This window comes from Ornithorhynchus anatinus, chromosome 1, assembly GCF_004115215.2.
Source record: "Ornithorhynchus anatinus isolate Pmale09 chromosome 1, mOrnAna1.pri.v4, whole genome shotgun sequence".
Taxonomy (NCBI): Eukaryota; Metazoa; Chordata; class Mammalia; order Monotremata; family Ornithorhynchidae; genus Ornithorhynchus; species Ornithorhynchus anatinus.
In genome coordinates, this window is record NC_041728.1 from 69,718,144 (window position 1) to 69,731,917 (window position 13,774).

The following is a 13,774-nucleotide window of genomic DNA, read 5'->3' on the forward strand; positions in this document are numbered from 1 at the left end:
CCAGCGCTTAGGACAGTGCTCTGCACATAGTAAGTGCTTAACAAATACCAACATTATCATTATTAATAAGCTCTGGGGTAGATAGAAGCTAATAAGGTTGGACACAGTCCATGTTCCACATGGGGCTCAGTCTTCATCCCCATGAGGTAACTTGCAAAGCACCGCTCTAGGCCCAGAGGTTGTGTCTACCCTAGGGCCTAAAACAAAGAGTCAGAGCTTAACGGATGTCTGAAAAAAAAGCTATTAGGGTAATGACGATGATGATTAAAATTCTGATTGTTTTTAATCTTGATTTTGGCCCCTCATGGTGTCTGTTCAGGGGGCCCGAGGGGGCCAACTTCCGGTCCCCTCGCGCCGGCTTGGCAGTTGGAGCCCAGCGGGCCCCGCCCCTTTTTCCCTCCAGACGGTGGCCCCGCCCCCACGAGGGGGGAGCCGACCAGCGCATGCGCGGCGTCTGGAAGGGGGGCGGATCGGCGCATGCGCGGCGTCCGGGGGATAGAGGAGTCCAACTTCCGGCCCCCTCGCGCCGGCTGGGCAGAGGGCTCCGCCCTTTCTTCCCCTCACCGAAGGTGGGCCCCGCCCCCTCACGTGGGGGAGCCGGATCGGCGCATGCGCAATGTCCGGGGGGGGGGGGGTCGGCGCAGGCGCAGTGTCCCGAGGCGCCGAGGAATCCAACTTCCGGTCCCCTCGCGCCGGCTGGGCAGTTGGAGCCCAGCGGGCCCCGCCCCTTTTTTCCTCCCAACACGAGGCGGGAGGCGGCTGGGCGCAGGCGCGGTGTCCGGAGGGGGGGGTTGGCTGGGCGCAGGCGCGGTGTCCGGAGGGGGCGTCTGGGCGCAGGCGCGGTGTCGCGGGTGGCTGTGCGCAGGCGCGGTGGGCGGGCCGAGCGGAGGGGGTGTCATGGCGGCGGCGCGGAGCGGGGCGGGGAGATAAGAGCGGCGGCGGGTCGAGGGCGGGCGCCATGTGGGAGTCGGAGCTGTCCGTGCTGAGGGGCTCCTCCGCCCCGGCCCAGCGTCAGAGGGGGAGCCCGGCGGGGCCCGCCAAAGGTGAGCGGCCGGAGCCCCCTCCCCTGGCACGAGCCCCGTGCCGAGCACTGCTCTAAGCGCTGGGGGAGAGAGGAGGTCATCAGGTGGACTCACGTGGGGCTCACAGGCTTCATCCCCTTTTTAATAATAATAATAATTTGGGTGTTTGTTAAGTCCTTACTATGTGCCGAGCACTGCTCTAAGCGCTGGGGGAGAGAGGAGGTCATCAGGTGGACTCACGTGGGGCTCACAGGCTTCATCCCCTTTTTAATAATAATAATAATAATAATAATTTGGGTGTTTGTTAAGTCCTTACTACGTGCCAAGCACTGCTCTGAACGCTGGGGGAGATCGAAGGTGATCAGGCGGTCCCCCGTGAGGCCCACAGGCTTCATCCCCGTTTTAATAATAATTTTGGTGTTTATTAAGCGCCTACTATGTGCCATGCACTGCTCTAAGCGCTGGGGGAGAGAGGAGGTCATCAGGCGGACTCACGTGGGGCTCCCAGGCTTCATCCCCTTTTCAGTAATAATAATAATAATAATAATTTGGGTGTTTGTTAAGTCCTTACTATGTGCCAAGCACTGCTCTAAGCGCTGGGGGAGAGAGGAGGTCATCAGGTGGACTCACGTGGGGCTCCCAGGCTTCATCCCCGTTTTAATAATAATAATTTTGGTGTTTGTTAAGCGCCTACTATGTGCCATGCACTGCTCTAAGCGCTGGGGGAGATAGGAGGATATCAGGTGGACTCACGTGGGGCTCACAGGCTTCATCCCCTTTTCAGTAATAACAATAATAATAATAATAATTTGGGTGTTTGTTAAGTCCTTACTATGTGCCAAGCACTGCTCTAAGCGCTGGGGGAGATAGGATATCAGCTGGAATCACGTGGGGCTCACAGGCTTCATCCCCTTTTCAGTAATAATAATAATAATTTGGGTGTTTGTTAAGTCCTTATTATGTGCCAAGCACTGCTCTAAGCGCTGGGGGAGATAGGAGGATATATCAGGTGGACTCACGTGGGGCTCACAGGCTTCATCCCCTTTTCAGTAATAACAATAATAATAATAATAATTTGGGTGTTTGTTAAGTCCTTACTATGTGCCAAGCACTGCTCTAAGCGCTGGGGGAGATCGAAGGTGATCAGGTGGTCCCCCGTGAGGCCCACAGGCTTCCTACCTATTTTAATAATAATAATTTTGGTGTTTATTAAGCGCTTACTGTGTGCCAAGCACTGCTCTAAGCGCTGGGGGAGATTACCAGGTGGACTCACGTGGGGCTCCCAGGCTTCCTCCCCATTTTAATAATAATAATTTGGGTGTTTGTTAAGCACTTACTGTGTGCCAAGCACTGTTCTAAGCGCTGGGGGAGATCGAAGGTGATCAGGCGGTCCCCCGTGGGGCTCATAGGCTTCATCCCCATTTTTTAATAATAATAATAATTTGGGTGTTTGTTAACCGCTTACTATGTGCCAAGCACTGTTCTAAGCGCTGGGGGAGATCGAAGATGATCAGGCGGTCCCCCGTGGGGCTCATAGGCTTCATCCCCATTTTTTAATAATAACAATAATTTGGTGTTTGTTAAGCGCTTACTGTGTGCCAAGCACTGTTCTAAGCGCGGGGGAGATACAAGGCGATCAGGTTGTGGAGCTCACAGGCTTCCTCCCCAGTTTAATAAAAATGATGATGGTGGTGTTTGGTAAGTGCTCACTATGTGCCAAGCACTGTTCTAAGCGTGGGGGGAGATAGAAGGTCATCAGGCGATCCCCCGTGGGGCTCACAGGCTTCATCCCTGTTTTAATGATAATAATAATAATAATATTGGTATTTGTTAAGCACTTATTATGTGCCAAGCACTGTTGTAAGCACTGGGGGAGATAGAAGGTCATCAGGTGGTTCCACCTGGGGCTCACAGTCTTCATTCCCATTTTGTAATGATCATCATAATGTTGATGGCATTTCTTAAGCACTTGCTATGGCCCACGCACTGTTCTAAGCACTGGGGGTGATGTGAGGTGATTGGGTTGTCCCACCTGGGGCTCACAGTCTTCGTCTTCATTGTATAATAACGATGATGATGATGGCATGTCTTAAGCGCTTAATAAGTGCCATACACTGTTCCAAGTGCTGGGGGGGGATACAAGGTAATCAGGTGGTGCCACAAAGGGCTCACAGTCTTCATCCCCATTTTGTAATAATAATAATAATGGTATTTGTTAAGCGCTTACTACGTGCCAAGCACTGTTCTAAGCGCTGGGGGAGATACTAGGTCATTGGGTTGACCCACGTGGGGCTCACATTCTTCATCCCCATTTTGTAATAATAATAATGATGGTACTTGTTAAGCGCTTACTATGTGCCAAGCACTGTACTAGATGCTGGGGTAGATACGAGGTAATCAGCTTGACCCATGTGGGGCTCACAGTCTCAATCCCCATTTCCCAGATAAGGTAACTGAGACCCAGAGAAGTGAAATGACTTGCCCGAGGTCACACAGCAGACAGATGCGGAGCTGGATTAGAAGCCACATCCTCTGACTCCCAAACCTGGGCTCTTGTCACTAGGCCACGCTGCTGTCTGGTTCGGACCCCCCTCCAACGGTTCTCTGCCGACTCGTCTAAAATATGGTCCGATTCCCTGGTTCTTATAAACAAGAGGGCCCCAGGTGGGGAACTTCAGTCGGGTACTTTCGTCCCACAAGTAGGTGCTTCTTCGGAGTAGGTGTGCCATTCTAAAATGAGAATTGTCTCATGTTTTAATTCATTAGACGTCCGCTATGGCCGATGCCTAACGATTGCTCGTTCTCTAAATTGCAGAAAGCGCATCCTTGCTGCATTTGTTCTTAGAAGGGAGCTATGAAGCCGTTTTCTTCGACCCAGTGATCCAGAATGTCTTCGCTCCGCCGTCGACCGCAGAGGAGAAGATCGACAACTACCTGGAGGAACAGCTCTCAGCCTACCTGGACAGGCCCACGGGATTCGACCAAGCTGAAAGGTTGGAATTTTTTTTTTAACGCGGGGAATGAGGGTATGGGAGACGGGATTGTTGCTGCTTTTAAGAAATAGATCTTAGAAGTAACTTGAGCTGAAGGGAAGATGTGTAATATTTCTCTTGTGATTATGGTGGCGTGTGGGCCACAGAAGTGATTAAATACATTCTTTTCATGCCCGAGAGTCATGTTGGGCTGGGGGATTTACCTTTTTGTTTTTGTTTACCTTTTGGGAAGCAGCGTGGCTCAGTGGAAAGAGCCCGGGCTTCGGAGTCAGGGGTCATGGGTTCGACTCCCGGCTCTGCCACTGGTCGGCTGTGTGACTGTGGGCAAGTCACTTCACTTCTCTATGCCTCAATTACCTCATCTGTAAAATGGGGATTAACTGTGAGCTTCAGGTGGGGCAAGCTGATTACCCTGTATCTCCCCCAGCGCTTAGAACAGTACTCTGCAAATAGTAAGCGCTTAACAAATACCAACATTATTACTATTATTATTTTTGTTCTGTGGAATGTAGGAGAAGAAAGCAAAATCATGTAGGCACAAATTAAGTCCAGGGTATAGCCCTCTAGACCCTAAGCTTGTTTGGGCAGGAAATGTGTCCGTTATATTCTTGTTGGTACTCTCCCAAGCACTTAGTACAATGCCCTGCACACGATAAGGGCTCCGTCAATACAGTTGATTGATTATAGCCTTATACATGTACATTAAAACAGACCAATGAGAGTACGCGTAGGCCAAGTGGAGAAGATTCTTCCAAACAAGCGATTGTATTTGTTTTGGGAGATTAGTACTGGGAAATTTGAGTTGTGTCAGTCAGGAGGCAGCATTTATTGAGGGCCTCCTGTGGAAAGTTACAAAAGAAGACTCCATTATTTTTCCTATGCTTGAGAAACTGACAGTCTAATGGGAAAAACCCCACAAACACATGGCAACATAATCGCCAAGCACAAGTGATCAAAACAATAATAATAAAAATAATAATTATGGTATTTGTTAAGCGCTTAACTATGTGCCAGGCACTATACTAATTGCTGGGGTGGATACAAGCAGATCGGGTTGGACGCAGTCCCTGTCTCACTTGTCTGTCCGTCTCCCCCGATTAGACTGTAAGCCCATCAAACGGCAGGGACTGTCTCTATCTGTTGCCGACTTGTTCATCCCAAGCGCTTAGTACAGTGCTCTGCACATAGTAAGTGCTCAATAAATACTATTGAATGAATGAATGAACGTGGGGCTCACAGTCTCAATCCCCGTTTTCCAGGTGAGGTAGCTGTGGCCCAGAGAAGTGAAGTGACTTGCCCAGAGTCACACAGCTGACAAGTGGCAGAGCAGGGATTAGAACCCATGACCTCTGACTCCCAAGCCCGGGCTCTTTCCACTGAGCCACGCTGCCAAGAGCTTAGTACAGTGCTCTGCACACAGTAAGGGCCCAATAAATATAATTGAATATAAGCATATTAAAAAGATGCAGGTTCCCCCCCCACCCCCCGCCCGTATGTAGAGACTGTCTATTTGGAGTGTGTGTTTACAGTTAAGGAGTTCCTTGTGAAGTTGTTTTGGGTAAGGTCTCATCTGGTTTCCACCACCTCTCATTTGTTCACAAAGACATTACTACTCTGGATAAAATCTTAAGAAATGCATTAGATGTGACAGCAAAGATACACTCAGTCCGTTAGGTCAGAGAATCAGCGTGGCCTAGTTGAAAGCACGGGGCTGCGACCCAGAGGACCTGAGTTCTAATCCTTGCTCCCTTTATACATCCCCCTCTCCCCCCAGCCCCACATCACACATTTATTTGCTATATATTTATATTAAAGTATCTCTCTAGACTGTCCCTCTAGGGTCTGAGCTGCTTGTGGGCAGGGAATGTGTCTGTTTTATTTATTGTCCTCCCCCAAATAGCGGTGCTCTGTACACAGTAAGCGCTCAGTAAATACAATTGATTGATTGCTGGGTGACCTTGGACAAGTCACTTCTCTGTGGCTAGGATTAGAACCCAGGTCCTTCTGGCCCCCAGGAGTCAGAAAATCCCAACCCCCATAACAAGCCTTCTCCAGTGGATTTCCCACAGCCCATGTCATACAGAACCACCAGCCATCTCAAACACTTTACTTATAGCCATCCTGAATACTTGTAGCATATTCAGGTGTACATTCGATTATTTTGAGTATTTTGACATGTATCTTCCCCCCATTGTAGTGCAAGCTCCTTGAGGGTAGGGAACGTGTCACTACTTTGTTTACTGCTTCCCGAACGCTTGGTACAGTGCATTACACCCAATGGGCGCTCAATAAATGCTCTGTGGACTGGGGCAAGTCATTTAACTTCTCTACGCCTCCGTTACCTCATCTGTAAAACGGGGATTAAGACCGAGTCAAACCTGATTAGCTTGTAGCTACCCCAGCGCTTAGAACAGTACTTGACACAGAGTAAGCACTTACCTAATACCATTTTTATTATTATTATTATCAGGAGGGCCTTGAATGTGGAGAGAGTTGTGGTCTGTCAGATTTGAGGAGGGAAGGAATTCGAAGCTAGGGGGATGGTGTGAGCAAGGGAACTGAATGAAGAGAATTGAGAGCCAGATACAGTTAGGTTACTTTGGGTTGGATTCTCTCCCATCAATTGGAAATCCAATACCATAAATTTATTGATCTTGGATTATTTCAGTGCTTAGAACAGTGCTCAGCACTTAGAACAGTGCTTGGCATAGAGTAAGCACTTAACAAATAGCTTCATTATTATAATTATAATTATTATTTGGACAACAATTTATTGAATACTATAAGAAGTAATGGGAACAAGAGTACCATGAGGTAGCCAAGCTAGGGAATGGGGTGTAATTCCTTCATTATAATTCATTTGCCCTCCTAGTCCCCCAGTATTAATGAAAGAGGTATTGAAAAAGAATCCGAGAAAAGGATACACGGAATCAGTAAAAGGAATCAGTTCAGATTCAACTGTGTGCAGTCCCATGGACTGCTACCTACCTATTATTCTCTACGGTTTTATCAAAAATTATGCCTGTTTTACCACCGTAAATTGGTATCTCCTTAATCAGTCATATTGTTTATTAAATACTTATGATGTGCCAAGCACTTTACTGAAAGGTGGGGAGAAGATATGGTTATTAATTAAGATGCGGCCTCTTATCCACAGAGGGATCACATTGTAAATGGGGGATACTGGGAAAGGTCAACTGGAAGTACAAGATAGCTAGCTAAATTTTAGTGATTGGAAAGCCAACAAAGGGAAAAAGTAGTTCTTCTGACTGTTTAGTCAATTTCCTCTTTTGAGAATAATCCTGATATGGATCAAGAGATTATGTTTTACTAATTGAGGGGTTTTGCTGTGGGTTTTTAAAGAATAAGAATTCCCTTGTATGTATTTGATGGTGTTTGTTTTTCCTTTGAACTTCCTTGTAGGCAGCAACAGCTCTTCTTGCTTGGAGTGAGCAGTTTGCAGCTTTTTGTTCAGAGCAACTGGACAGGACCGCCTGCTGACTTACAGCCCCAGGACTTTTTGCCCTCTGCTTTGATACAGCAGTTTAGTGAGGTATGATTATCCATTCAGCTGGTACCGTGACATTCTTTGCCATCTCTGAGAGAGCCGAAGGACTCATTTTCAGCGGCGATGTGCTGCAGGAAGTAGTCATTTGCCACAAAACTACTGTCAAGTCGATGATCACTGCGAATATATTGCGATGTTCCTGAAATAAAAGAATCTGGGACCGGTCGGGGGATGAGAAGGATGGATTGACGTTTGATCGAACGGGACGCTCCAGTCGAAGCGCGGTTGTCGAATGTTGAGAGCTCTGTGGTCTAGTGGCTAGAGCACGGGCCTGGCAGTCAGGTCTAATCCCAGCTCTGCCACTTATCTGCTTTGGGACCTTGGGCAAGTCGCTTCACTTCTCTGGGCCTCAGTTCCCTCATCTGTAAAATGGGGGTTAAGGCTGTGAGCCCCATTTGGGACAGGGATTGCGTCCAACCCGATTAATTGTATCTACTTCGGTGCTTAGTACAGTGCCTGGCACAGAGAAGGCACTGAAAAATACCTTAAAAAAAGATGATTTTACTTGGTGCTTTTCAAGGGCTCCCAGAAGCCCCTGCCTGGACACCGGCTGCCTGCCGACTATTTAGTGGTTGCCAGCTAACCCTGGCGGCCACAGATCCACTGTGGACAGTTGACAGTTATTTGAGCGGACCTGGAGGTTTGGCCGGGACCCAAGTGGACCTGAGGGCCCCGAGAAAGGGCCGGAGCGGGGAGTGGAGAGCACAAGTTCTGCTTCCTCTGGATTGTAATCTCAGTGTGGGCAGGGAATGTGTCTGTTCCATTGTTATACTGTGATCTCTGAAGCGCCTAGTACAGTGCTCTGCACGCAGTAAGCATTTACTAATATGATTGACTGACCAACTGGCTAGAGTAGGGCTTTGAAGAGTGTGAAATGTCATTCCTCTAGTCACAGCACCCTCTTGAATTTTGTTTTTATTCTGTGTATTTGTCCTTCTCTTTTATGCTGCTTTACTGTTGGATTGTTTCCTGACGGGTCTTGTCTCCAGGCCCCCTCTCCCCCTCGTATATTCTTACGTGGATCAGGAGGCCGGCCAGGGACTTGAGTTTCATTCTCACACGTGTATGCATTCCCAGCACTTAAAGTGCTCTGTGCATAGTAAGCACTTAATAAATACCATCACTACTGCTTCTCCTGGGTTTCCTGGGGCTGTCCAGTTGAAGTAAGACCTTCCTGTGACTCAAACCTCGAGAGATAGGAGAGACCTATAGGGTCAGAGCTCACAAGGTCACAAAGATTTGGGATAGGGGTGGGAAGAGTTTTAGGGACAGGAATAAAGGGAATAAGGGGCTATGCACAGCCATCTGCAGTGCTGCACAGGTAACAGCTCACTTACCATATATCGAGTGTGGTGCCGTGGCAGGCCCGTTCTCTATAGCACCAAAACGTTCAGAAGTTTTTCATTACCTTGCTGTTCAATATGTATTTTCCAATGCACCGTACCCTTGATAATAGCAGAATAAATATCATTGTGGGGATCCTAACCTTTAGCTTTTCTGTGTTCTTGAAAATATAAAAACGTTCCGTTTACAAACAGATCCCAGTACACAGCAACTCTGGAAGCACGTTTAGAATTCAGACAGAGCGTCGGCTTTAAATTCCCAAGGAGGGCCAAGATAATTTGTGCCTTCAATTTTTCATGTCCTTCAGTTTTTCTCCCCATCTGTTATGAAACGTAAAATGATTTGTGATGAGGTATAGCTTTTATGATCAAGCTATTAGTAACAAACCACCAATTGGTTTGGATTTAGACACTCCTGCTAAATGCTCCAGTGGATGCTAAATACGGTGGGGCAAATCATTTTTTATTTTTGATCTTAGATGACAAACTAGTTAGGTATAAACGGTATTGATTCCTCTTGTGAATCCTTCAAAAATGTAATTCCACGTGTTGCTTTTTAACCACAAATAGTGAATCCATTTACTTTCCATGCATCCAATCAATCATCAGTAGGATTTATTGAGGGCTTACTGTGTGCAGAGCGCTGGACTAAAAAGATTGGGAAAGCACAATAAAACAGAGTTGGTAGACACAGCTTTGCCTAGTGGATAGAGCGTGGAACTGGGAGTCATAGGCCTGGGACTCAGGGGACCTGAGTTCTAATCCCAGCTCTGCTACGGGTCTGCTGTGTGACCCTGGGCAAGTCATTTCACTCCCTCTGTGCCTCAGTTACCACATCTGTAAATGGGGATTGAAACTGTGAGCCCCATGTGGGACATGGACCATATCCAACCTGATTAGCTTGTATCTTCCTCCAGTGCTTAGTACAGTGCCTGGCACATAGTAAGCACTCAACAAATACCATAAAAAAAAATCATGGCATATTTGGAATGCCTACTGCTGACTGAGGAAGAGACACAAGCCGTACGCAAATGGTTGGAGGAGGAGGAGGAGGAGAGAAGCGACATCACTGCTGCTGAGAAGAATGAATATATAAATAAGGGTACCCTGATGTATGTCAAGAATATGGATAAAGGCTACAGATAGGTGAACTGTCCACAAGTGTCAAGGGTGACTGTTGGCTGGGTCCGAACTAGACAGGTTGCATTCTCCCAGTCGCTTAGTACAGTGCTTTGCACACACTAGGCGCTCAATAAATACGATTGAATGAATAAACAAGTGGGGCTTCTTTGGAGAATACCTCTGGGAGAAGCTGGGTTTTCAGGAAGTAGTAATAGACTGAGTACCCCCAGGTACTGTGCACTTTACTACACGCTTCGGTCAATCAGTATATCTTAAATGCTTCCTGGGTATAGAGCACTACACTAAATGCTTGGGACAATACAATATAATAGTAGACACATTCCCTGCCCACAAGGAGCTTACAGTCTAGAAGGAGAGACCGACATTAATATAAATAAATCGACTACTCTGGGGTGAATAAAAGGAGCTAATCCAAGTGTAAGGGCGATGCGGAAGGGAGATGGGAAAAGAAAGTGTACAACTGAAGCCTGAGCTGGAGCTTTTACACTCTGGGGAGGCAGACGTAAAAAAGTATTTTAAAGTAGAGTAGTCAGAATGAATAATCGACTCAGTTCAAGTGCTGAGGAAGAGTATATTAGGATTGTGATTACTATTATGGTATCTCCTAAGGGCTTATTAGGTGTCGGACACTGTTCTAAGCGCTGGGTAGATGCAAGATAATTAGGTCAGCCACAGTCCCTGTCCCACCTGGGTCTCACAGTCTAAGGAGAGAGGAAACGGAGGCATAGAGGAGTTAAGTGACTTGCCCAAGGTCAGGCTGCAGGCAAGTGGCAGAACCGGGATTAGAACTCAGGTCCCCTGGTCCACAAGCCCCACCGCTCCGAAGTATGTGCTAGAGGCGGTAGTTGGATTGATGTGACTTGGGGTGACAGGAGTGGGTCAAGGACGGCTGCTTGGAGGAGATGGGATTTCAGGAGGCCTTTGAGCATGGAGAGAGCAGGGTAGTGTCACATTTGGAGTGGGGGAAGTTCCAAGCCTGGAGAAGAATGTGAGTGAAGGCTGGAGGAGGGAGTCCAGAGCATGGTACACTTAGGAGGCTAATATGAGAAGAGCAGTAATAATATTTTTTAAGAGCAGAACACCGAACTTAGCTCTGGGAGCAATGAAAGGAGAGACTTGGGGAGTAGTGGATACAGGGAGTTGATCTATAAGAGGGAGAAAATTGGTAGAGAACCTTGAAGCTGAGTGTCAAGAGTTTTTGCTTGCTGTGAAGAGAAATGGAAAGTTACTGGAGGTTTTTAAGGGGTGGAAAGATATATGCCGAGGAATGTTTCAAGATGATTCATGAAGCAGTATGTAGTGTAGATTGGAGGGAGAGACGGAGGCAAGGAGCTATTTAAAGAAGAAAGGATCTTTTGGTCTGTCAATTTAGAAGGGGAGAGGGAATTGCAGCCATAGTGAGCCTGAATCAATCAATCAGTAATATTCATCGAGCACTCACTGTGTGCAGAGCACTGTACTTAGCACTTGGGAGAGTACAATACAGTAGAGCCAGTAGACCCTCAGGAGAAGCGGTGTGGCCTAGTGGAAAGATCACAGGCCTGGGAGTCAGAGGACCTGGGTTGTAATCCCAGCTCCGCCACTTGTCTTTTCTGTGACCTCGGGCAAGGCACTTCTCTGCCTCAGTTACCTCATCTGTAAAATGGGGATTAAGACTGTGAACCCTGAGCCTGTGTAGGACAGGGACTGTGTCCAACCTGATTACCTTGTATCTATTTTGGTGCTTAATACAGTACCTGGTACATTAAGAAATACCGTTAAACAAAAAAAACTTTCACTCTAGAGGGGGACAAAAGGTCAGAGGCAGAAGACCCTCACATGAAGTCCAGTGAGGCTACCTTAGGTGGAATGGAGAGTGCGAGCTTGGATGTGGTTGAAAATTAGAACCTTTAAAGAAGAGAACATGAATACTCTGCCTCTCCCTCAGTAATAGACCACAATTGACCTCCCTGTATTTTTTAGATGACTTCATTTTAGGTTCTGGGAAAGGAGAAAGTTCATTCAATTGTACTTCTTGAGCGCTTACTGTGTGTAGAGCACTGCACTAAGTGCTTGGGAGAGTTCAGTATAATAGGACAGACACATTCCCTGCCCACAACAGAGTCTAGAGGGAAAGACAGACATTAATATAAATAAATAAATTGCAGATATGTACCTACGTACTGTGGAACTCGGAGGGGGGATGAAAAAAGGGAGCAAATCAAGGTGACGCAGAAGGGAGTGGGAGAAGAGGAAAGGAGGGATTAGTTAAGGAAGGCTTCTTGGAGGAGATGGGCCTTCAGTAAGGGTTTGAAGCCGGGGAGAGTAATTGTCGGATTCGAGGAGGGAAGGCGTTCCGGGCCAGGGGCGGGACGTGGACGAGAGGTCGGCGGCGAGATTGAGGTACAGTGGGTAGGTTAGCGTTAGAGGAGCAATGTGTGCGGGCTGAGTTGTACTAGAAAGTTGTGTCCTACCACCAGCCCAATAGGAGTTGGATGAGCTTTTAAAGCAGTGATGGTGTTGAAGCTTCCCTCGTGTCCAGCAGCGCATGTCGGCTGATGTGATAGGATGAGGACAGCGGGCGCAGCCTGGGATCGTCGAACAGCCGGTCCGTGGAGAAACCTCATGAGCAGCAGCATCATCCGTGACCCATTTTTCATAAGCCATTATTGGTCATGGCGCTCACCTCCTTCTTGTAAAGAACACTGGAAAAGTGCAACAAAAGCCAGGGTTAGGAATCCAAAATCGGAAGGACAGAAATACAACCAACCACCCAGAAAAGACAGACAAGGACCCCACAGTGTTAAGTGGAGAAAAGAGAAGGAAGATTTGGAAGATTGGTTATCCTTTCTATCTGTACGAAATGTAGCTCCATCCGTTCCCCCCCCATTAACCCCCACAAATACCCTGCCCGCCCGTGTCCCTTCTCCTAGAGCTCAGGACGATAAACCAGTCTGCAACCTGCTGAAACTCCACGGTGGAAATCGAAATCACGAGACCAGAGAGTTCCCCAGGCTGATAACTGTCATCATCATTATTATTATCATTACTAATATCATTATTGTATTTGTTGAGCACTTACTATATGACAAGCACTGTTCTCTAAGTGTTGGGGTAGTCCTCTGCACATAGTGAGCGCTTGATAAATACCATTGATTGCTACCAGTTAGGTGGGACACAGTGCCTGTCCCACTTGGGGCTTCCGGTCTAAATAGGTGGGAGAACAGGTACCGAATCCCCATTTTACAGTTGAGGAAACTGAGGCACAGAGGGGTTAAGTGAGATCACAAAGCAGGCAAGGGATGGAAATGGGAGTAGAACCCAGGTCCTCCGATTCCCAGGTTTGTGGCTTTTCCACTGGGCCACGCTGCTTCCCAAGAGCTACTTTCCTTAAGGAAGGGTCATTAACTGATCTTGTCTCAGGGAGCTGGGAAGTCCTTCATGACTTCAGAATGACCCCTAGTGTGGGGGATATGTTCTTCCACTGAAAATAAGCGGTTTTCTTGTAACAGTTGGTTTTTCTGTTAGCACCCCTACACTCTCTGTTTGGTTTGGCTGAGTTTCTTGCTCCTCCCATACTCCCTTACTGGTTTCAACATCAAGGAGTAAGGATTGATTCACACTGCTGCTCGTTGATACCCGTAGCCTCCCCAAGCCTGGAAAAACAGTAAGAGAAAGTGGTCATTCATTTATGCATTCATTCATTCAGTTGTATATATCGAGCAC

At 47.5% G+C, this 13,774-nt stretch overlaps 1 protein-coding gene across 1 annotated transcript in view; it reads left to right on the forward strand.

Annotated features, from left to right (window-relative positions):
* The first annotated feature begins 890 nt into the window (after positions 1 to 890).
* Positions 891 to 13,774, forward strand: part of TTC27 (tetratricopeptide repeat domain 27) — a 190,676-nt gene continuing 177,792 nt past the window's right edge. Inside the window, exons 1-3 of the mRNA XM_029064736.2 lie at positions 891 to 1,043; positions 3,838 to 4,015; positions 7,439 to 7,568. Of these exons, the coding sequence (XP_028920569.1) occupies positions 959 to 1,043; positions 3,838 to 4,015; positions 7,439 to 7,568 (393 nt within the window). The 5' untranslated portion in view covers positions 891 to 958. The remainder of the gene's footprint in view (positions 1,044 to 3,837; positions 4,016 to 7,438; positions 7,569 to 13,774) is intronic.